Raw genomic sequence first — 27,923 nt, forward strand, 5'->3', positions numbered from 1 at the left:
CTGAAGCATGCTCACACCAAGGCCTGGACATTCAGGCATGGAAGTTGGTAAGTGGTGGGCAGATTTGTATTTATGCAGATGCAGATGCAAAGTTCAGTTACAATGAGGTAACCATCATCAACATCCTGGGGTCACCATTGACCGAGAATGCCATTGACAAAGTGCATTAAGACTGTGATTACAAGAGCAGAACAGAGGATAAATGTATACTGCAGCAAGACACTTGCCACATTTACAAGACAAGATAGGAGTGTGAGGGAATACTTCCCACTCGTCCGAACGACTGCAGCTTCACAATAGTCAAGAAGTTCAACACTGTATAAACAGAAAGCAGCAGCCCACTTTGCTATATCCTGGCTAAGGTATGTTCTATCTACAAATGTACAGGATTTGCAGTTTGTCTAGATCGTCTTGGCTTCTTTGACAGCAACTCCCAAACCTGAGAACTTTGTCGCCTGGAAGGGCAAAGGATAGCAAGAGGATAGGAGCACCACTGCCTCCTCATTACCCTCAAAATTTGTATTATGCTAACTAGGAAACAAATGGCCGACCAAACATCAAAACCAGGCCTAAAGCCTGGAATTCTCTATCCTTCCCATTACACCACCACAGTTTTTCATCAGATGCATTTAAAAAGGTAGCCTACATTTTTTTTCTCTAGGGCAGATAAGGATGCATCATAAATTCTGGAATTTGCAGTATTATTCACTTCTTTGTAAATTTAATAAAAACCAATTATGCACTTCATGTTCTTGATAATCTTGACCATGAGTCAGAGAGTGAAACTTAGGCTCGAAAGAACACTTTGTTTTTAGTGACACTACTAATCCTAACTGCATAAAATACCATAAAGGTGATAGAACATCTGTCTGGATATTGGGAATTTTCACATTAATTTGCATGATCCTCAAATAATCTACACAATTGGCTCATCCTGTAGCACTTTCATGAAGAAAAAGGACCTGTTGTCCATGCCATCCTGGACACGGAGAATCTCATTGAGTGGGGAAAATAAAACTGCAGTTCGTCTCATTCAGTGGGGATCCATGGGGAAATTATAATTTTTTATTACCCTGGTAAACAATGGTAATCTGCCTGATGCATGGAAAATCATAGCCTATGAAAGGAAGCAACAGTGGTTCCTTCTCTAACTAGATGGGTGATTGTGTACACAACATACAATTGATTAGTTGGTGCAAATGCACAACCGAACTGCCTGCAACACCAAGCAGATGGTTCAGTCCAAAATCCTTATTGCATGACTTCTGCATCAGTTCCTTACTCTAACCACCACCTACCTTATTCTTTACCCCAGCAGTTTCTTCGTGATTTGGCTTTATTCTAGCTTTAAGATAAAACTCATAGTCCTGTTCAGTGTTGTTATGTTGTCAGCCACAGTGAAGCGACTTTCTGGTCCTAATAAAGTTATTTTCCAGATCCCAGCAATCTTCCAAACGCTGAAATTCTTGCTTGAGCAGGGAAAATGCCCAAGTGATTGGTCTGGCACAGTCACACTTTTGGATGGTAAACTTCACTTATTGCCCTTTCAATCTTTTTGATAGGTTTCTGTAGAATTCCAAGAAATGATTTAATTAGTTTGATTTATATTCCTTGGTTACATCCCTCTTGTACATTCTCAGAATTGGAACTCTTTCTGTAAATATTGGGCTGTTAAATGTGTAGAAGAAACAGTTTTATGCTTCAATTTTGGAAGAAAATTACACATCAAGCCAAGTTATCACTGCCTATCAAACAAGATGTTTACAGTGGGTGGTTGTCTCCCTAGAATGCTCCTTCCCTGAAAATGTTCAGCTGCCATAGTGACCTTCTTTGGCAATGATACCACATTGATGAGGGACAATTAATCTCCAAGTGCAATCAAATGATCTCTCGCATTCCTTTGATGACTTTGGACATTAGCAGTGCATTTGAATGGGACATGCTTGTACAAATATACAGTATGCAAATATAACTTTTCATTGTATCTTTATACACGTCACAATAATATCCCATTACCAAATGTTTGAGGTGCATTCTTCCAAAGGGATATTTAAATAAAGACCTAACTTCCTCCTTGGGGATGTGACAGATTTTATTGCACTGTTTTGAAAAACTAGTGATCTCCTTGTTTGCCTGTCCAATCTTTAACCCACAGCCCCTATAATAGAAATAGATTTATTCACAAAATGTTGGAGTAACTCAGCAGGTCAGGCAGCATCTCGGGAGAGAAGGAATGGGCGACGTTTCGGGTCGAGACCTTTCTTCAGACTGATGTCAGGGGGGCGGGACAAAGGAAGGATAATTTTCTTCATTGTTCCTTGACCGTGTACAGGTATGTAAACAGGTACGTGAAGTAAAGTTGACTGAATTAACTTTTCTGCACTTCAGTATCATGATTAAAATCTTCTCCCCAGCTCAGTTTTGGATCCACTACAACTACGTTTTGTATGCTGAAATGCAAAGCATGTTGGAGGAGAGGAAGGGAGGGGGCCGATGGGGAATCCAAACCAATTTATTGACATCTGTCTTTATTTGCACCATCCATAGATAGGGATTTGTCGTAATCACAGGGATGATTGACAGCATGACCTCTCATTTTCCCCCAGAATTTTCCATTTGTTAGATGTGTAAATGCTTCATATGACCTCTGACATATGAAAGTAGGTAGGTTTATGGTAGGATTGGGGCAAATCAGTCTTAGGAAATAGTTGCAATACTAGTGTGGTTTGATCTTGATACAAGAAACAGTTATTCCTGTCCTTCTCCACTATCCTGTCCTCTTCCTTCGGTCTCCGTGTCGCACTTTCTCCCTTTTTCACTTTAACCCTGCCCTATTTTTTTTCTCTCTCACACACTCTCTCCACCCCCCCACACACACATTCACTCTCTCTCTCACACTCCCTCACACCCTCGCTCTCTCTCACACACTCTCTCTCTCTCTCTCTCACACACTCGCTCACTCTCTCTCACACCCTCTCTCTCTCTCTCTCACACACACTCTCTCTCTCTCTCTCTCTCTCTCTCTCTCTCTCTCTCTCTCTCTCTCTCTCTCACACACACACACACACTCACTCACATGCGCAGATGTCATACATAATTACTAGAAATGTGCAGGAGAGGTGAAATTGTGCGGGCTGGGTATTGAAAATCCCTGTGGATTGTGGTTTACATTTTCTAGGTCGGGAAATTTAGAGCAAATGTCTGAGCACTGCAGGATTCAGCGAGAACTGCTGCACAAAGAGATCATAAGCATGGCAGTGACATTTATGCCTCACGGCAAATAACAGAAATTCACATCAGCTGCAGAAGCTGTACGAATGGAAAGGACTGGATTTGCAAGCCAAACGTGAAAAAGGTAGTGCATGACAAACACGTACACATGCACAAACACACACACACACACACACACACACACACACACACACACACACACACACACACACACACTCAAACAGAATGAGCAAGGAGATGAGCAGTTTCAGAACCAATCAGAGCTCTCATCCTTTCCATGGCTACCAATGCATGAGCTTTGCACACTGCCCATTGACTGCAGAATCCTGGGCTCCTATAAAAGGCATAGCTTCTGAGTGACAGGCTGCAGAGCTGTGATAGAGACTGATGCGGCTGAGCTTTCCGTACACTGTATACACTGTATTCAGGACTTTGTGAAACTGGAAACGTGCCCTTCATTTATTTCAAGATGCCCGAGTGCTGGGATGGGGTAAGTGGATGCTGAAGAGAAGGGGTTGCAGGGAGTGAGAGTGTAGATGTGAACAGAAGAGGAAGAAGGGGATGCTGTATATGTCCATTGTGCCATCCTTCTCTCCTCCTGTTTCACCTTCCCCCATTCATCCTCTTTGTGATTTCTATCCATATTAAACGACAGGCATTCGGGAACTGTTCAAGCTGTGCAGGCACGCAGCCTTTGTTACTAGCTTTGTACGCTCTGGTAGATCGTGGGCTAATGGAGTAGAAAATCGGGCGAGGTGAGAAGAGGGAATAAGGTGTTATTTATCTGCACTGAAAAAGCATAAGCGTGATGTATGGTCACTTTATATATATTAGTAAGCAAAAATCTGGAGCAGGCTGCAGATCTTTGTGTGTGAAATAGAGACAATAGTGTGTCCAATGTCCTGTAGCCCTCTTTATTGATGGGGTGAGTAAAAAGCTAAACTGGTTTAATTTGCAGCTTGCTTGGGTGTGCTAGTGGAGCAGGGTTTTCTGTGGAAAGCCAGCTTGCTGCAAGGTTTGTACATTATGTCAGAGCTGCAACCATTGCACAAGGACATTCTACAAATGACTTTGCCATTTATCTGATGAGGCAGGATTGTGTGTTGCTGAGAATGTATGGTCCAATGAGAGCAAATGGCTTGACACATGAACATTGGTGTTTGGGAATGTGAGCACTTTATTTACATATTTATGTATAGGTTTCAATGTGTACAAGTTTAAATGCAAATATTCATATACATGGTATGTGAATGTTTATAATTGAGTGAATATGCATTTCTGCAAACATCTGTGTGCATGTATGTGCATGATTATGCACATACATGTGCTGAGGAATGAAAATGCAAATGTGTGCTAATATGCACAGGTTTGAAGATGCTCTTTAAAACTTAACTCTAACATTTTTTTTTGATCTACCTTAATTTCCTTTATGGCCCAATGTCAATTCTTTTTAATGACGTTGAGATAAAATATCTGGACTCAATAGTCAATAGTCAATAGTCGTTTATTTGTTACATACACATATATGTGTAGTAAAATGAAACATTACCCGCAGTTGAACAATAAGACCAATAAGATTAATCAATAAAAATGCAATAACACATACAATCACAACTAACACCAAACAAAAAGAAACATCCATCACAGTGAGTCTCCTCCAGTCCCCTCCTCACTGTGATGGAAGGCCAAAATGTCTTTTTCTCTTCCCTGCCGTCTTGTCCCGCGGTCAGGCTGTTGGAGTTGCCACGTCGGGGCGGTCGGGGGTCCCGATATTGAAGCCGCCGCTGGACGGTATTATATTAAAGGTGCCATATAATGCAAATGTTTCTGCATGCCTGCGCATGGCAGCTCTGTCACAGGATGAGATTACCAGGTTGACAGAGAAAAATATTCAAGGGTGTGCTCAAAGCCTCTGAAGAAATGCAAAATCCCTACTAATTCCTAGCAACCGCTAGCCCACAACTGCTCAAAGTGAGGAAGGAGCATTCAAGAAATGTGAGGCTTCTCTAACAGTACCTGCCAAACCCTTGATCTCTGTGGGAAGGAACTGCAGATGCTCGTTTACACTGAAGGTAGAGACAAAGTGCTGAAGTAACTCAGTGGGACAGGCAGCATCTTTGGATAGAAGGAATGGGTGGTGCTCAATAAGGGTCTCGACCCGAAACATCACCCATTCCTTCTATCTATTCTTCACCATAAGGACTTTAGTGGTTCAAGAATGTGTATTACCGCCACCATTTGGAGAGTATGTAGGAATGGACAATAAATAATGGCCTTGTCACTAATACCCATGTCTCAGAAAAATTAATGTAAAAGTAAAATTTACTGTCCCTTTAATTGTTTGCTCCTGTAATGGAAATGCAAGGCAAAGTCAGAGCAAAGGGAGCAAAGGGTATCAATGGACGATCATAGTGCAGCAAGGGAAAAGAGAATATCTGAACAATGTAGCTAAATCCACTACTCCACCCTGTTTTATGTTTAATACATTTTCAGGATTTAGGCATTACTGGAAAGTTCAGTATCTATTGAAAATCAACTTGCCAGAAATCTGAAATAAAGGCAGAAAATAGTGGAAATGGTCAACAGGTCAAGTAGTATCTGTTCAAAGTGTAAATACGGTTTCAGGTGGAGGTATAGGAGAACACCTGGCTGTTGGATATGACCTACTTAGACCTTAAGGAAGATGTGGGATATGTAATGAGCCATGCTGTGATTCTGAGAAAGGTCAATACATTTATTTGAGGAATAAATAACAAATACGAAAAAGGATAGCTGTCAGGATAACAACAAAATGAACATTTGTCTATATTGCAACTTGAATTAAATAAATCTTCCCATTGAGCTTTATAAATGTATTATTAACCAAAATATGCTCAGCGGGAATGATATCTAAATTGTGATGTAATATAAGGAAATTTCAGGATACGTGAACAGAATCTTGGGCAAAAAGATTTCCTTTTTGGAACAACTATAGGAAAGAAAGATAAAGGAGAAAACAAATTTACTAAGCAAATTCTCGAACAGACTTAAAGAAGAAGCCAGTCATCAAAGAGCAATGAAAATTATAAACGTGCCAGGCTCAGAACTCAGGGTGTCCAAGGATGTTTGGTGGTTGCAGCTTTGGAAATTACAGAGAGATAGTGAGCCCTTGTATAGATTGGAACATTAGAATATTTTTTTAATGGAACTGTTCCTTGACTGGGAACTAATGCAGGTCAATGAGCAAAGTTTTACATTAACTCAGGGATGGAAAGTGAGAAACCATCCAGCAAACCATTAGACGAGTTGAATCTGAATGTGGCAGAGGTTTTAGATAGATCAAATGAAAATGGGAAGCATTACAGAAGTACACCAGGGATGCTTGGATGAGTGCTTGTACACATTTAATAAATTTGCAAATGAAGCTGTGATGTTACTTTGGGACACTACATTACAAATAGTTGCTTCACAAGCACAATCATTACAAATAGTTGCAAAGGCTACTGTCAATGAAGATCCACAGCATTTTACATGTACTTCCAGTGAGATTTCAACAAGAGCTCAGGAACTCCACCACCTCAATCACGAGTTTTGGAATTAATCTTCTCATGCATTTTATTGTATGCCCGTTTCAGCTGGACAATCCTTTTCATAAAGGTGTCTGTTTAACATTGTGATTGTAATCAATCAATTTATCCCATTGGCCGCATTTTCTAATCGGAATAATGTTTTACACTATTTATTAAGAAGCAAGTCAAACAGCAGCGTCTACATCCACATTTAAATAAGGGAATCAGAAACCTAATGTTTGAGTTACTGTTCCCTTGGACTCCTGCTTTGAAGGACACAATGTTTACATATATATAACAAGATTGGTTACCCACTAAAATGCAGAAAAATTGGTCTTGCACATTGAACTCTTAACATAAGTCTGAATTGGTGCCAAGCAACAACTTTGGCACTGAAGATTTAATTTTAGAGGAGTGAAATTTGGATCCTTCAGATCTTAATTATTGTTGGAGATATTTTAATGAAAGACTTTACAATTATTTTAATTCCATCTTTCTCTCCCTCTTATTTTGTGCTCCTTAGATGGAATTAATTAAGTATTAAACTTAAACTGACAGGGTCAAGATATTTGTGTTTCAAGGAGCATTTCTCATATTGAGTGGTTAAGGAGTCGTACTGTTGGTCATGTATCATGGTCATGTATCATGTTGGTCATGGGTCCAAGTTGCTCTGTGGAGTTATGTTCTGTTCTCTATGTTCTGTTGATTCTCCAATGATGCCAAGTTGCTTCGCAAATCCGTGCGAGTGTAAGTCTGATAACACTGCATGCTGTTCATTTGACTCTAACTGTAAAATCTGAGCCATTATCTTAGTCGTTGTGCAGGAGTCTTCATCACATTAGCTGTGATAGTGTTTCACAGTGCTTATTTGTCACACCATGAATGTGTGTATCTGTCACATTGTGCACGCTCATCACGTTCAGTACGAAAGGTGGGAGGAATATTCCGTGGAGCTTTAACACTGACATGAACCGATTGGCCTGTATGATGTATCTTTGTAATGTAAATGATTTGTGTATGACTGCTTATCACATTGTGAATGAATTTTAACGATAAGAGTTTCTATTTGTGATAGTGTTAACATGTTTATTTCTGTGTGCCTGCAAAATGATAGTCAGTATGCATTTATCCCAATGTGGCTACTGAGGTTTAGGGTAGTGTGACTGTTTAGATTATAATATAAATATTATATTTCAATTTAGTTTAGGGCAGTAAGTATGTTTAAGACAGGGTGAATTCAATCGATATGATCACTGAATAATTACTAATCCCCCAACATAGATTCAGTGCCTTTGCATATGTGTTGAAGTATGATTACAGTTAACACAGTGTGGCACTGAGACAGAGGACCAGCTGTGATGTTATTCCATGGTGCACATGTACCAGGGATTGAATAACATACTCTTACGTTTTCAAGAGTCACGTTAATAATGTCTAGTTGTCATATTATTGAAAACAGAACAATGATATCCTTACTCACAGCAGCATAACAGGACTGGAAAAACAGTATTCATGGATATCATTATAAACAAAAAAGAATAAATTTAAAAAATCAGTGCAAAAAGCCCCAAATCCTTAATGCAACCAAGAGAGTTCATAGTTCAGTTGAGTTAATATTTGTAATGTTCAAAAGCCTAATGGTTGTTAGGAAGAAGTTTCTCTTGAACCTCGAGGCCACGGAGTTTAGCTCCAATACCTTTTTCCCGATGGTAAGAGTAAAATGAGAACATGGCCAGGGTGGTGTGGATATTTGATGATGCTGGCTGCCTTTTTGATGGGGAGGTCAGTACCCATGATGGCCCAGGTGGTGCCCATTATTATTTATAATCTTCACATATTTACCTATCATGAGTGCATATGTATGTTTATGGTGGGGAGGGAGGTCTTTTTTGTGTGTAGGTGTGTTCATAGTAGCTTTACTGTGCAATTGACTATGATTTGGGCCATCAGAAAGGGATATGTCATGATCACTGGTTTTATAATAAGGCACCAAGTACCAGGGATTATTCAATCGGTGCATTTACGGGATTTGGACTGAGAGGAGGCAGGGGTGGTGGGGTCTGTGCAATGGCTTTATTTATTAGAGATCTGGAGATCAGACTACAGATCATTAATGATTTAAGAGTCATGCATCTGGTTGAGCTGTGTAATCACTGATTCAACATGTACACTGTTGAGCAGTTTTTACAATCGCAGAGTTATTAAACAATATGTTGGAAAGTCTAGTTTAATGCGAGGTACACTGCATGGAATGGTTCTGTACAATACAAAATGATTGAACAAAAGCTCCATTATGGTCTGTAAAGTCATGTGTACAATGGATAAAAAGATGTTAAAATGTAATGCCTGAGTTTTTATAGATATCTGCACAATTGTGAATTTTGGGAAATAAAAATACGATTTCAAGTCATTTACTGTTAATATTATTGATCCTTCTAGGAGCATGACATTGAAACCCCTTATGGGATGTTGCATGTTGTTATCCGTGGTGCACCAAAAGGAAACCGCCCAGCAATCTTGACCTACCACGATGTTGGAATGAACCGTGAGTACTGTGAGAAACACATGTGGCTCTAATTGTTAGTGAAATCAAAAAAAAAATTTACACACACAATGGCAATGATTGGGCAATTATTTGACATAATAAATTGTTTCCTGTATCAAGAGTTAGTGGAAAGCCTGTGAACTCAATTGAATTCAACTTAATGACAATGATCATGGAAAAGTTTTAACTTAAAATACATACAATTGGGGGTTGGGAGGCTGAGTAACTGAATAGAAAAAGATTTGGTATATTGGAATTCTGTATAATAGGAAGAGATTGGTCAATTTAAATTCTTTACAATGGCATGGATAGAAAGGTATTTGATCTTTTTGAATTCTACATAAAAAGTTAAATAAGAGGAAGTTGGTTCTCCTAGTATAAGAAAATAACTGCAGATGCTGGTACAAATCGAAGGTATTTATTCACAAAATGCTGGAGTAAATCAGCAGGTCAGGCAGCATCTCGGGAGAGAAGGAATGGGTGACGTTTCGGGTCGAGACCGTTCTTCAGACTGGTTCTCCTGGTGTACTATGCAGTTTGACTTGGAAATATTTTCATCCTTTGGCATTGTACATAATTCAGGATTATATGTGAAGGAACTTGGTCCAAATCTCTGTTGCTCCTTGGTGTGCAAACTCATGGGAACGTTAGAATCGCTGTATGATAAAAGACCAAGCAATATCTAGTTTGCTTTGTGCCCTCATTATGCCGTCGTAATGGATTTGGCGACAAATCAGGGTCTCTATCAAATAGTCAACAACAAACAAGGCCTGAAATGAAAACCAACTATCGTGGAGAACTTTGGACATCATGAGTCTATTTTCCCTCTCAATCATTATGCCGTTACAGTCTCAAATTGCCTATATTTTGCATCCTAAAATTTAAATTTAAAGAATAAACCTGTATTTAATTTTCATTTGAATTCAATAGTGTAAATTGCTAGGTTTATTTACCCAAACAATGTTTTTCCAGAGGTTGATCATAGTTACCTTTCAGCAGAGATTTTATTTTTCAAACTAACTAAACAGTAACCCTGGCATTCCCTCTCTGTCTATCCCTCCCCCATCCAAGTCATACTAGCTTCACGTTTTCACCCAACAAACAGCTAACAATGGCCTGTTTCCTTTATCATCGTTACTTTTTTGCATTTCTTTCAATCATTGTTCTTTATCTCTCTACATCAATGTCTATAATCTCTCGTTTCCCTTATCCCTAAGCAGTCTGAAGAAGGGTCTTGACCCGAAACATCACCCATTCCTTCTCTCCAGAGATGCTGCCTGTCCCGCTAAGTTACTCCAGCTTTTATGTGTCTACGGTTTAAACCAGCATTGGCAGTTCCTTCCTACACATTACACTTGTTATAGTCTTTCAATGCACTTTGGGATTGACTGTATTTTTACTCCACAGCAGTGAGATAGAATTGTGTGAACACAAATAATCAAAGAATTCAATTGAAAATGCTTCAGGAATATCATTGCTATTTTAATACTGGAAAATAGACTCCAGTATCGGTGAATGGTACCATTTTACATTTTCATTGTTCATTTAGAACAATGGAAAAATGAAGAAACCGAGAAAGGTAATTTGTCACATTGTGTCTACCAGTCAAAAAATTGCTCTCCACCTTCCATACTTGATCCATAACCCTGTAGGTCACGGCTCTTCAAATACACATCCAAGTATTGCCTAAATGTCATGAGAGGTTCTGCTTTCATGTAGCAAGCTTCAAAGTCTTTTCACTCTATGGATGAAATCTTTGCCCTAATTACTCCTCAATCCTTCCAATTATTTTAGATCTAAGCCCTTGATATTTGGCCTGTCTGGGACCCCCCCCCCCAATAAATGTTGAAGGTCAGACTCCATCAGTGGTGGGGGTGGGGGTGGGGGTGGGGTGGGGTGGGGGGGGGGACCAGAAGCAACTATTTCAGGCCAAGGATGCCTTCAATGGGAATTGAAAATGTGTGAAAACAAATATGTTCTAATTTGCATAGAGGGGTAAGGGTGAAGAGGGCAGAGGAAATGTCTGACAAGGTGAAGAACAAAGCTGTCACGGTAATGATTACATTTAAAAACTGGCAGGTAGAGATGGAAGGGAATTTTTGTTTTTACATTGAATGGCTTTTTTAAAGTACAGCGGCTTCCCAGATAATGAATGACCTGATTAATAGAAATCTGACTTCATGCAAATTCTCCCATATAGTTTTAAAATATTCTACAAGCTGGTAAATAATAGTGGAATGTTTCATGGTGTTCAGTTCCGTATACTATATATATACCATTAGTTAATCATAGGTAATGCAACGGTGATTATTCAATGACATGAAAGAATTATTATGTGTTTTGTACAGTGATGTGGTATAGAAAGTCAATCAGCATTTGTAGAAAGAGAAACCAGTTAGTGTTTTGGGTTAAGGACCCTTCCTCAAGGATCTCTGGTGACAAGGGCTGTGATCAATTTGCTTAATTGGGGTAGAAAGACCTTTTAGTTGTTCAACAAGTGCAGGGGCTGAAACATCTCCAGTACCTTGCCTGCTTATAGTCACACTCTTCTATCCCTCTTGACTGATCATTTCTATGCCACTTAAATTAAGAGGTATGACTGCCTTCTGAAACAAAATATCCAGATAATATTCCTGGCAGGAGCCAGCAGTTCCAAAGGAAGCCACCAAACTTCAAAATAATGTCTGAGACACAACATAACATAACATAACATAACAACACTTTATTGTCACTCGGCACAACACCGAGCGAAATTTCAGCAGTCACACAAAATACAGCAAAAAGAAAAGAACACAGGACACCCGACCCCAACACAAACATCCATCACAGTGACTCCAAACACCCCCTCACTGTGATGGAGGCAACAAAAACTTCCCCTCTCTTCCCCCCGCACCCACGGACAGGCAGCTCGACCCACTGCAAGTCCAGAATGTGTCACCCTCTGATGCTAAACTCTACATGGAGCACAGCCTCTCTGGACATACACCAAATCTGACCCCAGCAATGAATTGAGACCCCAATTATTCTCACGCTGCAGAAGGGTGATTTAAGCAAAGGGCAACAGTGAACTGCTTTATCCAGTACAATGTAGCATTGTCATCTACTCTGAAATGTAATCCCAATTCATAACAGTCAATGCAAATGATGCCAGGACCAGAATACAGTGCATTCTGTAATGTGTGATTGGTGCAAGCAAACAAGAGCAAAAGCCTCCCTTTATGTCTATATTGATTAGGATAGGTAAGTCCAACAGAGAGTTAGCAGTGAGCATTGTTTCAAGTGTACAGGTCATCCATCTCTCACTAAATCCTGTGGGGCACCACATCCCCAGCCAGCTGGAAAATGAATTCTCTCCACTCCTGGACTGGATGATTCTTTGCTTAGTCGGAGGTATCACAAAATGCTGGAGTAACTCAGCAGGTCAGGCAGCATCTAGGAGAGAGGGAATGGGTGACGTTTCGGATCAAGACCCTTCTTAGTCTGAATCAACTTCTGACCTCTGACCACCAGTTATGACCACTGATACCTTTGTACTAATAAACAAAACTTTTTTATAAAATGAAAAGGAAATAAATATTTTATGTCCTTCTGGTTGCTCCAGCAGTGTCCGCAGATTAATGTTTAGTTCCTGAAGACTCCCAAGACGTTTCTTTAAGTTTGTAAGCCTAAATACCATTAAAAAGCCAGTAAAATATATAGCAAGTTTATATCTGCAAGTTTATTTCTTGGTGTTTGGGAAGTGAAAGGTTAAAGTTGCCATAGTTACATGTTGTGGAATATTGAGCCAATCATCAAAGCAATTACCTCATCAGGAAAGGTCAGTTGGTAGAAAATGAGTGAGTTTAATGGTCACTTTGCCCACATACTGTTAATCCTTGTACATTTGTTTATGCGCAGGTGTTACCTTGGAGACAGACCTTCATTACACCAATTATGATTGTAAAATCTCCAGTTCTAGTGTTGAGCCGATACTGAAACTGTGGTGACTGCACAGATGCATAGTTTACAGATAATTACAGCCCAACAACTTCCATCCACACCACATCTGCACCTAGGATGAGGTGTTCCATACAAGGCCATCGGAGATGTCCTCAGTCTTTAGGAAACGGGGGTTCCCCTCTTCCATTATAGATGAGGCTCTTACTAGGGTCTTCTCAATATCCCACAGCTTCGCTCTTGCTCCCCCTCCCCCTATTCGTAACAAGGACAGAATCCCCCTTGTCCTCACCTTCCACCCCATCAGCCGTTGCACACAACATATTATCCTCCAACATTTCCGCCACCTCCAACGGGATCCCACTACTGGCCACATCTTCCCATCTCCACCCCTTTCTGCTTTCCACAGAGACCATTCCCTCCGAAACTCGCTGGTCCACTCGTCCCTTCCCACCCAAACCACCCCCTCCCCAGGTACTGCAACCGCAGGAAATGCAACACCTGCCCCTTACCTCCCCCCTCGACTCCATCCAAGGACCCAAACAGTCTTTCCAGGTGAGGCAGGAGTTCGCCTGCACCTCCTCCAACCTCATCTGCTGTATCCGCTGTTCCAGGTGTCAACTTCTCTACATCGACCAGACCAAGCGCAGGCTCAGCGATCGTTTCACTGAACACTTCCGCTCACTCCATCTTAACCAACCTGATCTTCCGGTGGCTAGGCACCTCAACTCCCCCTCCCTTTCTGTCCTGGGCCTCCTCCATTGTCAGAGTGAGTTGTCAAATTAAAGCACAAATTGGAGGAACAGCACCTCATATTTCGCTTGGGTAGTTTACACCCCAACGGTATGAACATTGACTTCTCTAACTTCAGAGAGTCCCTGCAATCCCTCTCTATCCCCTCCCCTTCCCAGTTCTCCCACTAGTCTTCCTATCTCCGACTACATCCTATCTGTGTCCCGCCCCCTCCCCTGACATCAGTCTGAAGAAGGGTCTCGTCCTAAAACGACATCCATTCCTTCTCTCCTGGGATGCTGCCTGACCCGCTGAGTTACTCCAGCAAATTTGTGTCTACCTTCGTGTTAATCTATTAATTGATGCTTTATGTGTGTCTCCTCCCCAAAACCAGACACTTGCCCAGTCGATCACAAAGTCGAGGCCCATTCCAGAATGCAGGTTGAAATAGGCTTGAAATTTTTTATTTGCTATTTGAATATAGGAATTTACAATAGGACAGGGTTGAAGTGCCATGAAGTGACATGTCGATATAAGATTTTAACATATTATAGATAAAATGTTTCCAATGATTATATCAATACAACTGAAAGGTCCTTGGCCTTTTGTATATTCCTGACCTTAAATGCAACTGAGAATGTAGCTTTTAAGCACCCTACATCAAAAGTGTCACACCTCAGGGTGGCACACCTCAAAGGATCACATGCCTACCGGTTAAATATCACACCAGTTTCAAACGTCCATTTATCTAACTGATTAAATGTTAAGGAACCAAATGAAGCAAAGAATTAGTAATCATCAAACAGCTCAGCAATCAAACCCATCAATTTTTCTTTTTTCCAAAGTGCTATTCAGCAAGTATCACTAAACCATCTTGTGAAATTGTTCAATTAATATCTTCATTTTGTTTCTGACTGTCATTTTCCTTCATCAGTCAGGTCAGTATTTATAGCTGGAAATATTATTTATGACAAACATGGTTAAAATAATTTGCAAATCCAAAATAAGGTAAAATCTGTTCAGAAAATTGGTTATTTAATCCTAAAGAATCCTGAAAGAGGTTCATTGCCCAGTCAGGTATCTGGCGCATGAGTTGAGCTTGGGGTAAGGGATGTACAGTGTTAGAACTGAAGTTTCCATCCTGCCTTTGTGAAGCTAAAATTCCCATATTATACAACAGGCAATTGTAAGGCAGAAGGCGAAAAGACTGTGTGTCCTGTTTGACAAATTGCAAATGCCTGTGTGTGAAGTGCACCTTGAGAGTTGTAGTTCTAACCCACCTGTTGTGTGGCTCCATCATTACTGTAAGCAATTGTGACTACAGAAGCGAAAAATCCATGTGCCACAAGTGGAAGGAAAATATAAATTCATTTTTACTATTGAGGCTTTTGAATAAAAATCAGAACTATTAATGTTACTTGAGATGAAATATTCTATGGGAGGTGTTAGCTGATTGCACCAGCGCTGGGAGCTTTTGATATACTAGATGCGGGCTCTGAGGTCAATTGTTCAGCCAGTTATCCAATGATTATGAATTATCTAGACAGGTGCAGATTCTAATCATTCAGATCTCAAAATCGGGAAGTGGCAGATCACCAGCGGTGTCAAAAAGAGACAGATCTTTGGTGAAGAAACTGTATGAGTGTGGAAAATACTCTTTATAATTATGTTAATCACTGTGTTCCATCCATTGCCTCTAAACTGTCAGGCTAATTCATTAATATCTGTTCCCGGATGAGCAGAGAGAGATATGTTCCAAGCAAACAGTAGGAAGAGCGAAACACAAAGTACTTGAAGAACTCAATGGGTCAGGCAGCATCTGTGAAGGGAATGGATAGATGATAATTTGGGGGGGGGGGGAGCTGGAAAAGAGGTGAGGGTGGGGCATGGCCTGGTAAGAAAGATGGGGATACAAGTGAGGGGAGTTTGTTTTGCTGACAAGGGAGGTGCTATTGCTCTCAAGACAGTGGAACTAATTGTAGACTTTCGAAGAAATCCCCCTCCCCTCCCCTCACTCACCATCAACAACAACATAGTCACATCTGTGGAGTCATTTAAGTTTCTTGGAACCATCATCTCCAGGGACCTTAAATGGGGGGCCACCATCGACTCCACAGTCAAAGAGGCCCAACAGAAGATGTACTTCCTGCGGCAACTGAAGAAACACAATCTGCCGCAAGCAATGATGGTCCAATTCTATACTACTATCATTGAGTCCGTCCTCACCTTCATCATGGTCTGGTTTGGCTCAGCCACCAAGCACGACATCCGGAGGCTGCAACGGATCGTTCGCACAGCTGAGAAGGTTTTTGGGTGCAACCTTCCCTCCATTGACGAACTGTACACTGCAAGGGCCAGGAAACAAGCGGGCAAGATCATCTCCGACTCCTCTCACCCTGGCCACAAACTTTTTGAAGCACTTCCCTCTGGAAGGAGACTCCGGAGTGTCAAAGCAGCCACAGCCAGACATAAAACCAGCTTTTTTTCCCCACGAGTGATAGTTCTACTCAATAACCAAAATCAGTAGTCTCTTTTTTGCTCTGGTTTATTTTCACCCACATGTTTAGACCGTAATGTATCCTTATTGTTTTGATGTGGTTATGCTTTATTCTTAATTGTTAACTGTATGTTTGTGTTATCATTTGTGAGCGGAGCACCAAGGCACATTCCCTGTATATGCATACTTGGCCAATAAACATATTCATTCATTCATTCATTCATTCATTCATTGTAGTCTGGCAGGGAGATCGGTACTGTACTGAGGCTAGGCATCAGCTTTTGGATGCTTCGTATTTACCGTTCACCATGACCCCATGGACGTGTACCAAGCCACCATCTCCCAAACATTTCTGATCACATTGGCTCCCTGCTCTGCCCATTTCTGCACAAACAAATCTACCTTGGCAGCTCCATTGCTTATGCCTGCTCCTACCCTGCCAAACCCATCCAAATATCATGATTCTATTTTGTCCACCCTTCCAACCTACATCTGCAATAACTCACACCACTTCAATAACTTTTGATTCCCAGTAGAGTCCTAGTACTTAATTCCTAGTACTCAATTCTACAGTAGAGTCAAACTATGACCTTGCCAAGGTTATCATCAGACTTTGGGTTCTCAATGAACTGCGAGCAATGGTGACAGGAATCGGCTGTTAGCATTCGAAAGTTTGGTGATACAAAACCATGCATCTTAGGCATCATTCCTCTAGGCTGGGGTCCCTTTAATGCAAGGGGCTGAGGAATGGTAAGTGAATTTGAGAATGGATAAATGTAAGCAATTGTGATTGGAACTGGAACAAAAAAACCTTTGGATGCACAGATATTTATGTACATTTTCAACCATTCACCTGAAGCATCCTATCAGTGTGGGACTGTTTATGGACAACTAAATTTCAACTCAAGGGAGGTGCTTCCTCATGCACTGTTCTGAGTTAATTGCTGGGCTGGCTGCAACTGGCCATACATAGGCCAAATGAAGAAGTGAAATCATTGTCACTGGCCAACAAGTTCTGACCTACTGTTGGAACAATTGTGGCCAAGTATATTTCTATCCTTTTAAATCTGTTCTACCAGTCAGAAAACATTGCTTGAATCTGCTTTGGTGCAGAAGGTTATTAAGATGCAGAACACGGGCAGCTGCTGTTGTTTGTGACTGGCTGCTGCCGTGAGGAATTTAACATTGCAAGATTATGGAAATGGGTTGTTGGGCTGAGGGGAGTTGAGCCAGTCCCTTCAAGTAGTCAGTAATTGATCATTTCTACAGATAATGGGTTTTGTGTTTAATTTTTAATGGCGCTGTAATGTTATTTGTGGTGCAGTGTGGGTCACCTTGAGAACTCTGCTGATGAAACCCGAAGATCATGAGTGCAGTGCTCAGTCACAGTCGTGAATACAAAGCTCAAGTGCAGATGCAATTCACTAAAATCCATCAGCTGGTTGCAATTTTTAAAAAGGGAGACAAGTCTAATGTCTGCAGGCAGACATATTTTTGGTGGGGGCAGCCTTACTGTCTACTAAGGATGCAAACAAAATATTGACACAAGCTTTATACTGCTAATGGGACATTCTTTATACTGGTATAGACTCATCTGCAGACGAGGCACAGTTTGTTTATTGTTATGGACAGAGACCACCTGCAGAGACAGTAGGTTGTGCATACTGGAACAGTTCCATATTTTGTGCTGTACAGGCACTGGACACATACAAATAAGCAGAGCTTGTACACCAGCACAGACGATCTGCACTACTTAATGTGGTGAGTGACTGATAAGTGGCTGTGCCATAATTGCAGTATCCAAGGACATACACAGTCCTGATCAAAGCAGGGTGACTGATGACTCTATTTACTCATACAGACACCAGCTTTATGCAGCTTTATCACACGGCTTATCTGAACATATTCTGTTGTAGTTCTTTAACTATTTAGCAACCCACTTAAGCTATGTTTTATTTTACTGAAAATTCACAGTGTCCTCTGATTGACCTCCAGCACTCGATCAAATGGCTTAGTGAATATGAAAGGGCTTTCAACACGAGGGGCAGAGGTGAATATGGAAACAGAGAATTGAGGCTCTATCCTGTCCTCATCACCAGGACATCTTCCAGCTGCAATAATTTGTGAAGAGGAGCTCTGGATAATAAAACTTCAGGAGGGTGTCATTTGTTCTTGGATTCGAGAACTAAATATGTTTAAGAAAGTTGGTTGGTGATTGTTCTCACCTCCCCAATTTCAGCTCCGTTGACTTCAGTGCAATGGCTTATACTTTTCCATGCCTTTTCTACAGGTGGCCTCAATCAAATTATCTCCCCATATTATTTACATCAACGTGAGTTGCATTTTGGAATGTAAGCACTGATGCTTAACTATTTAGATCATTAATAAAAAGGAGAGGTAGAAAGGGATTTGGAATTTGACAGACTAATCAAGCTATTACTTTACAGTTGGTGAAATCACTCACACAAATCAAATCTCATTGCTCTGCACCTTGATGCAATTCACAAAGGTGTTTACCATTAAACTCGCTATTCTTTCACATATTATCTCACCCTACTCCTTTGTGGCATCTGTCCAACTCCCCATACCATCACAGAGAAACTTCACCCTTTAGAAGATCTTGATCACACAGTGAATATAGTGTTGGACTGAGACTGTTTCAGGATGGGTTGTGTGATCAGCAGAGGAATTGATGGCAATGGCCAAGAGCAATGGTTTCAACCGTCCAAATGCATAACTGTTCTTCTATGAGGATGACGGACAAGCTGGGGTTTTCAGATAATGAAGCAGTCTGTGTTGATGCATTGAGAAACCTAAGCAACAATTAGACAGGCAATAATATGGTAAGTACTATTCACACCATACAATTGTAATAACGTTAAACATTTTGATTTAGTGTTCAATCACAATCTTATTCCTAATTAACACATCTCAGGATCAAAACAAATTTAACTAGACCCACCAATCCATTGATGCAATGTAGTGACAAAACAGCCGAGAGAGGGTAATTCTTTTCAAAGTCTTTCTATCATCTGCACAACCCAAATGAGCAGTGTGGTGAAACACCCCACATATGCATCTCTGACAACACTCAAGAAGTTTGACCCTCACCACTGGTTTCTCAAGGGCAATTAGGGGTGATCAATAAATGCCGGTCTGCACCTTGATGCAATTCACAAATCCAGACAAATGAATTTAAAAAAAAAAAATCCACGGCTAAGCAATGTCTTAGATTAGCACCACATCTGCACCATCAGTTGCAATCTCTTGCATAATGTGGTTACGGATTGCATCAGGTATAGAGTGCACTGCAGTATCTCATTAAAGGTTTCTTCAACTGTCCCTCCAAATCTGGGATTTACCAATCGAAAAGGACAAGAGCAGAAAGCACATACTGTAGGCAAACCACCACCTCTACACCTTATCCTCCAAGTCATGCACTTTCCTGACCAGGGCATATTATGCTATCCCTTATTATCTCTAGGGCAAAATCCTGCAATTCTTTATCTGGGAAAATATTCCCCAGATGTTTGCAAAAGTGCAAAAATGTGGCACGGTGCTATCATCTGAGGAATGAGCATCAAATACTTTCCTTGCTCATGATACCACATCCCATGGATAGCAGAATTAAAAAAATAAGAACCTGGGGCCCTTAAGGGCTTTCAAGAGATGTTAACGTAAAACTGGGTATTGCCATTAAACCAGGTGATGATCTTTCTGAAGTGTATTAGTTTATTATTGTCACCTGTATTGAGATTCAGTGAAAAGCTTTTCTTTGCTATCCAGTCAAATCAAATTATATCATACATGAGTATAATCAAGTCATATACAAGTACAACGGGTAGTGCAAAGAGAAAAATAACAGCGTACATAATAATAATAATAATAATAATAATAATAATAATTACTTTATTCATCCCACAACGGGGAAATTTGCAAGGTTACAGCAGCAAAGTGGAAAGCAAAAATAAATAAGCATTAATTTAAAAATTAAAATAGCAGTATTTATCTTTATTTACTGGTCTGCTGGGAGCAGTGCTGATTGTGTAGTCTGACGGCAGCAGAAAGGAAGGACCTTCAATATCTCTCCTTATGTGTACAGTCTGATAATAGCAGGGAACAAGCTGTTCCTGAATCCGGTTGTATGTTCTTTCAAGCTTTTGTATCTTCTGACAAATGGGAGAGGGGAGAAGAGGGAATGACCAAAGTAAAAAAAAAAAAAAAAAGGTCTTTGTTATGTTGGAGAGCACAAGAGACTGTGCATGCTGGAAATTTTGATTTTCAACAAATTGCTGGTTGTACTGGTATCTGATCCTTGTCCAATATTCCCTTGTCACACTAAACCAGCTGCGGGCCTGTTGCCACTCTCACTCTTATAATCCTCTATAACTGGAGTCGTAAAGCTACTGCTAGAGTTAATAGAGTACTTATCTTCCTTTATTTTCCAGATAAACTCTGCTTCAACACATTCTTCAACTTTGAGGACATGCAGGAGATCACCAAGCACTTTGTTGTGTGCCATGTGGATGCTCCTGGTCAGCAGACAAATGCCTCACAATTCCCTGCAGGGTGAGTCCACTGACATTTGTATTAACTGAGAACAGCTGAAAATCCTTAATTTGAAGTTTAATACTCAGGGTCTGGTCATAGTTCTCTCTTCATATTTTATATCATTCAACCCTTTGGATTAATTCTACCCAGTGACCCCCCATTGTCTGTCAATGAATATATAAACCATTTGATCCATTTGATTATGATATTGGCCTGTAACCAACTCCTCAGAATCCTGTTTTATTCATATCATATCATATCATATCATATATATACAGCCGGAAACAGGCCTTTTCGGCCCTCCAAGTCCATGCCGCCCAGCGATCCCCGTACATTAACACTATCCTACACCCACTAGGGACAATTTTTACATTTACCCAGCCAATTAACCTACATACCTGTACGTCTTTGGAGTGTGGGAGGAAACCGAAGATCTCGGAGAAAACCCACGCAGGTCACGGGGAGAACGTATAAACTCCTTACAGTGCAGCACCCGTAGTCAGGATCGAACCTGAGTCTCCGGCGCTGCATTCGCTGTAAAGCAGCAACTCTACCGCTGCGCTACCGTTGTTTCATTGGCCATTCTTTATTATCCTTGAGCAGGTGGTTTTGGCTGCTATTGTGATCTGTTGCAGTCAATATAGCTCCATGGTGCTATCAGATAGAATTTTCAACATCTTTAAATCAGTGGCAAAGAATGCCAATATTTGTGTATGTCAGAAGATGCATTACGACAGGCAGCATCTCTGAAGAACATGGATATATGACGTTTCAACGCAGGACCCTTCAAGATGCTTCGGGTTGGGACCCTTCTGCATTACTTCAACGGTTTCTCATGCATGGTGCATGGTACTCTCTCCTCAGTGCAAATATTTGGAATTCTAGCCCTTGTATAAACATATATCTACATGTAAGATCCTGTATGGTTTGTGAACTATTTCTATTTCATAGGAGAATCCTGGTGTCAAATACCATAGGCATCCATAGAGGATGATCCCATGGCTCTTTGTAACCATGGTCTACAACCTGATTAATTGACACTTCAACTTACTTTTCCCAATCGTACCAAAGTAACATCAGAAAACCAGAAATACTAAAGAATGCATTTCCTTTTATGGGGCATCTTCCCTGTACCATTTAAAATCTCTCAAAACACACTTTTCTGTACAGTAAGTTTCAATTGGGGTACATATAATCATGACCAATTAATCTATTTTAGTGATGACGATTGAGGGATACATATTGATCAGGACACCAGAGATAACTTGCCTGCTCTTCTTCAAAGTAGGTTGATAAGATTTTCTTACATCCACTTCAAAAGTCAATTCAGGTATCTGTTTGGCATCTCATCCAAAAGAAGCATCTCTAACAGTGCCTCAGACTCACTAATGCACTGGTATGTCAGCTAAGAAGTTTGTGCTAGAGTTTAATTTTAATGTGGAGCTACCAACCGGGCTGCACTGACACCGCAAGATGTTTTCCTCCCTACCACTCCACTCGCCATGTTTTTGAGTCCAAGTACTTGTAATTTTTGTGATATATCAATGTTCATTAAGTTGTTTCCAGCAGTAGTTTTTTCCCCCCAAGTGATATAAAGAAGCCCCATGTCCATACCAATTGATTTTATGCACTGTATTCTTCCATCAGATACCAGTTCCCAACCATGGATCAACTAGCTGCCATGTTGCCAAGTGTAGTTCAGCATTTTGGGTGAGTCATCTTGTAAGTTGCTAAGCACCATGTCTCAAATTAAATTATGTTGTTCTGAATGTAGTATATCAAATAAATATAATTTGTTGCTAAGCACCTAATATCTGTAATGATTAACATTTGCTTAGCACCCATAACACTAATAAATGTTGTAAGGAGAGAGTGGAAAGACTGGGACTTTTATCCCTGAAGCGAAGGATTATTCGGGATGACCTTAAAGATGTTGATAAGATCCTGAGGGGCACAGAAAAGGTAACAGTCCTTTCCCCAGGGTAGGGGAGTCGTAAACTAGAGGGCATAGTTTTAAGTTGAGAGGGGAAAGATTTAAAGAGTACCTGAGAGGCAATGTTTTCTTATGGTGGTGAGTATACGGTGCATTCAGAAAGTATTCAGAGCCCATCACTTTTTCCACATTTTGCTATGTCACAGCCTTATTTAAAAATTGACTAAATTCATTTTTTTATCATCAAACTACACACAATACCCCATAATAAAAAAGTGAAAACAGGTGTTTAGAAATTTTTCCAAAGTAATTAAAAAGAAATAACTGAAATATCACATTTACATAAGTATTCAGCCCCTTTGTTATGACACTCAAAATTGAGCTTATGTTTATCCTGTTTCCATTGATTATCCTTGAGATGTTTCTACAGCTTGATTGGAGTCCACCAGTGGTAAATTAAATTGATTGGGCATGATTTGGAAAGGCACACACCTGCCTATATAAGGTCCCATAGATGAAAGTGCTTGTCAATAGACAATAGATAATAGGTGCAGGCGATTCGGCCCTTCGAGCCAGCACCACCATTCAATGTGATCATGGCTAATCATTCTCAATCAGTACCCCGTTCCTGCCTTCTCCCCATACCCCCTGACTCTTCGCTATCTTTAAGAGCTCTATCTAGTTCTCTCTTGAATGCATTCAGAGACTTGGCCTCCACTGCCTTCTGAGGCAGTGAATTCCACAGATTTACAACTCTCTGACTGAAAAAGTTTTTCCTCATCTCCGTTCTAAATGGCCTACCCCTTATTTGTAAACTGTGGCCCCTGGTTCTGGACTCCCCCAATATTGGGAATATGTTTCCTGTCTCTAACGTGTCCAAGCCCTTAATAATCTTATATGTTTCGAAAAGATCCCCTCCCATCCTTCTAAATTCCAGTGTATACAAGCCTAGCCGCTCCAGTCTTTCAACATACGACAGTCCCGCCATTCCGGGAATTAACCTAGTAAACCTACGCTGCACGCCCTCAATAGCAAGAATATCCTTCCTCAAATTTGGAGACCAAAACATCACACAGTACGCCAGGTGTGGTCTCACTAGGGCCCTATACAACTGCAGAAGGACCTCTTTGCTCCTATACTCAACTCCTCTTGTTATTAAGGCCAACATTCCATTGGCTTTCTTCACTGCCTGCTGTACCTGCATGCTTCCTTTCAGTGACTGATGCACTAGGACACCAAGATCTCGTCGTACGTCCCCTTTTCCTAACATGACACCATTCAGATAATAATCTGCCTTCTTATTCTCACCACCAAAGTGGATAACCTCACACTTATCCACATTAAACTGCATCTGCCATGCATCCGCCCACTCACACAACTTGTCCAAGTCACCCTGCAACCTCATAGCATCTTCCTCACAGCTCACACTACCACCCAGCTTTGTATCATCTGCAAATTTGCTAATGTTACTTTTAATCCCTTCATCCAAGTCATTAATGTACATTGTAAATAGCTGCGGTCCCAGCACCGAGCCTTGCAGTACCCCACTAGTCACTGCCTGCCATTCATAAAGGTACCCATTTATCCCCCCTCTTTGCTTTCTGTCTGTCAACCAATTTTCTATCCATGTCAGTACCCTACCCCCAATACCATGTGCTCTAATTTTGCCCACTAATCTATGTGGGACCTTGTCGAAGGCTTTCTGAAAGTCGAGGTACACCACATCCACCGGCTCTCCCCTATCAATTTTCCTAGTTACATCCTCAAAAAATTCCAGTAGATTAGTCAAGCATGATTTCCCTTCGTAAATCCATGCTGGCTTGGAACGATCCTGTTACTGCTATCCAAATGCTCCGCAATTTCGTCTTTTATAATTGACTCCAGCATCTTCCCCACCACTGATGTCAGACTAACTGGTCTATAATTTCCCGTTTTCTCTCTCCCTCCTTTTTTTAAAAGTGGGATAACATTAGCTACCCTCCAATCCACAAGAACTGATCCTGAATCTATAGAACATTGGAAAATGATCACCAATGCGTCCACAATTTCTAGAGCCACCCCCTTAAGTACCCTGGGATGCAGACCATCAGACCCTGGGGATTTGTCAGCCATCAGTCTACCCAACACCATTTCCTGCCTAATGTGAATCTCCTTCAGTTCCTCTCACCCTAGGATCTCTGGCCACTAGAACATCTGGGAGATTGTTTGTATCTTCCTTAGTTAAGACAGATCCAAAGTACCGGTTCAACTCGTCTGCCATTTCTTTGTTCCCCATAATAAATTCCCCTGCCTCTGACTTCAAGGGACCCACATTTGCCTTGATTTTTTTTTTTCTCTTCACATACCTCAAAAAGTTTTTACTATCCTCCTTTATATTATTGGCTAGCTTACCCTCATATCTCATCTTTTCTCCCCGTATTGCCTTTTTAGTTATCTTCTGTTGCTCTTTAAAAGAGTCCCAATCCACTGGCTTCCCACTCTTCTTTACTTCTTTTATATACTTGATATGCTTCTTCTCTTTTAGTTTTATGCTGTCCTTGACTGCCCTTGTCAGCCACGGTTGCCTCTTACTCCCCTTAGAATCTTTCCTCCTCTTTGGGATAAATTGATCCTGCAACTTCTGCATTGTTCCCAGGAATACCTGCCATTGCTGTTCCACCGTCTTCCCTGCTAGGGCCTCCTTCCAGTCAAATCTGGCCAGCTCCTGCCTCATGCCTCTGTAATCCCCTATGTTATACTGTAATACCGACACTTCCGATTTTCCCTTCTCCCTCTCAATTTGTAGAGTAAAACTTATCATTTTGTGATCACTGCATCCTAATGGCTCTTTTACCTCGAGTCCCCTTAGATCATGTTCATTGCACAACAATAAATCCAGAATTGCCTTCTCCCTGGTAGGTTCCCGTACAAGCTGTTCTAAGAATCCAACTCGGAGGCACTCCACAAACTCTCTTTCCTGGGGTCCATTACCAACCTGATTTCCCAGTCTACCTGCATGTTGAAATCTCCCATAACCACCATAACCTCCAAAATCACCCATAACATCAGAGCAAAAACCAAGCCATGAAGACGAAGGAATTGTCCATAGACCTTCGAGACAGGATTGTGTCGAGACACAGATCTGGGGACAGGTAAAAACCAATTTCTGCAGCATTGCAGGTCCCGAAGAGCACAGTGGCCTCCGTCATTCTTAAATGGAAGATCTTTGGAACCACCAGGACTCTTCATAGAGCTGGCCGCCCTGCCAAACAAAGCAATCGGGGAAGAAGGGCCTTGGTCAGAGAGGTGACCAAGAACCCGATGGTCACACTGACAGAGCTCCAGAGTTCCTCTGTGAAGATGGGAGAACTTCCAGAAGGACAACTATATCTGCAGCACTCCACCAATCAGGCCTTTATGGTAGAATGGCCAGACGGAAGCCATTCCTCAGTAAAAGGCACATGACAGCCCGCTTGAAGTTTGCCAAAAGGCATCTAAAGGACTCTCAGACCATGAGAAAAAAGATTCTCTTGTCTGATGATACCAAGATTGAACTCTTTGGCCTGAATACCAAGTGGCACCGCTCATCACTTGGTCAATACCATACCTATGGTGAAGCATGGTGGTGGCAGCATCATGCTGTGGGGATGTTTTTCAGCAGTAGGAACTGGGACACTAGTCAGGATCGAGAGAAAGATGAACGGAGCAAAGTACAGAGAGATCCTTGATGAAAACTTGCTCCAGAGCGTTCTGGACCTCAGACTGGGGCAATTGACCTTCCAACAGGATAACGACCCTAAGCACACAGCCAAGACAATGCATGAGTGGTTTTATGACAAGACTGTGAATGTCCTTGAGTGGCCCTGCTAGAGTCCGGACGTAAACCCAATCGAACATCTCTGGAGGGACCTGAAAATAGCTGTGCTATTCACTCCCAATCCAACCTGACAGAGTTAGAGAGGATCTGCAGAGAAGAATGGGAGAAATTACCCAAATACAGGTTGCCAAGCTTGTAGCATCATACCCAAGAAGACTTGAGGCTGTAATCACTTCCAAAGGTGCCTCAACAAAGTACTGAGTAAAGGGTCTGAATACTTATGTAAATGTGATATTTCAGTTATTTCTTTTTAATTACTTTGCAAAAATTTCTAAACACTTGTTTTCGCTTTTTTATTATGAGGTATTGTGTGTAGATTGACGATAATTTTTAAAAAATGAATCCATTTTAAAATAAGGCTGTAACGTAGCAAAATGTGGAAAAAGTGAAGGGGTCTGAATACTTTCTGAATGCAATGTATGAATGCACTGTATGAATGCACTGTATGAATGCACTGTATGCAGGCACTGTATGAATGCACTGTATGCATGCACTGTATGCATGCACTGTATGCAGGCACTGTATGCACTCTTCTGGCAGCACTCATGAGCTGCCAGAAGAGGTGCTAGAGGGAGCTACAATTACAATGTTTAAAAGACATGTGACAGATACACGGATTGGAGAGGTTTAGATAGAGATGGCCAAATGCAGGAAAATGTGATTAGCGCAGATAGACACCTTGATTGACATGGACGAGTTGAGCTAAAGGGCCTCTTTCTACGCTGCTTAACTTTTAAGACTCTGAGAGGTGAAGTAGAAATATATCCTAGGTTTTGAACACGAATGGCTTAATATTATGGAATATGTGCTTTGAACACCATTTCTGAAGTTCCGCGCTGCGAATAATAATAGACCAAATTTAGGAAGCAGACAATCATGTATGCGTTATTGTTAAGGATATTATTAATGCTTCTAAAAAGCCACAATTTCTTCTTTAGAGCCACCATGTTGCTCTGATCCTTCAGGAATCCCACAATACTGTGGATTTGTGAGTATTGTGGGATTCCTGAAGGATCAGTGCAACATGGTAGCTTTGTGATACTTCAGGCATAGCTCTACAGCATGGAAACAGGCCCTTCCCACCTTGTACATCC

General features: G+C 41.0%; 1 protein-coding gene across 9 annotated transcripts in view; it reads left to right on the top strand.

The window, feature by feature from the left end:
- Positions 1-27,923, top strand: part of ndrg4 (NDRG family member 4) — a 111,213-nt gene that overhangs the window by 55,675 nt on the left and 27,615 nt on the right. For 7 of the 9 annotated variants that reach the window (XM_078400551.1, XM_078400552.1, XM_078400556.1 and 4 more), the window contains 3 exons: positions 9,219-9,324; positions 20,938-21,058; positions 22,688-22,750. In XM_078400551.1, coding sequence (XP_078256677.1) covers positions 9,219-9,324; positions 20,938-21,058; positions 22,688-22,750 — 290 coding nt within the window. Of the gene's footprint in view, positions 1-3,568; positions 3,722-9,218; positions 9,325-20,937; positions 21,059-22,687; positions 22,751-27,923 lie in introns of those variants that run through there. The other 2 variants (XM_078400554.1, XM_078400555.1) reach the window with 1 other exon arrangement.

The sequence above is a fragment of the Rhinoraja longicauda genome, chromosome 6 (assembly GCF_053455715.1).
Source record: "Rhinoraja longicauda isolate Sanriku21f chromosome 6, sRhiLon1.1, whole genome shotgun sequence".
NCBI lineage: Eukaryota > Metazoa > Chordata > Chondrichthyes > Rajiformes > Arhynchobatidae > Rhinoraja > Rhinoraja longicauda.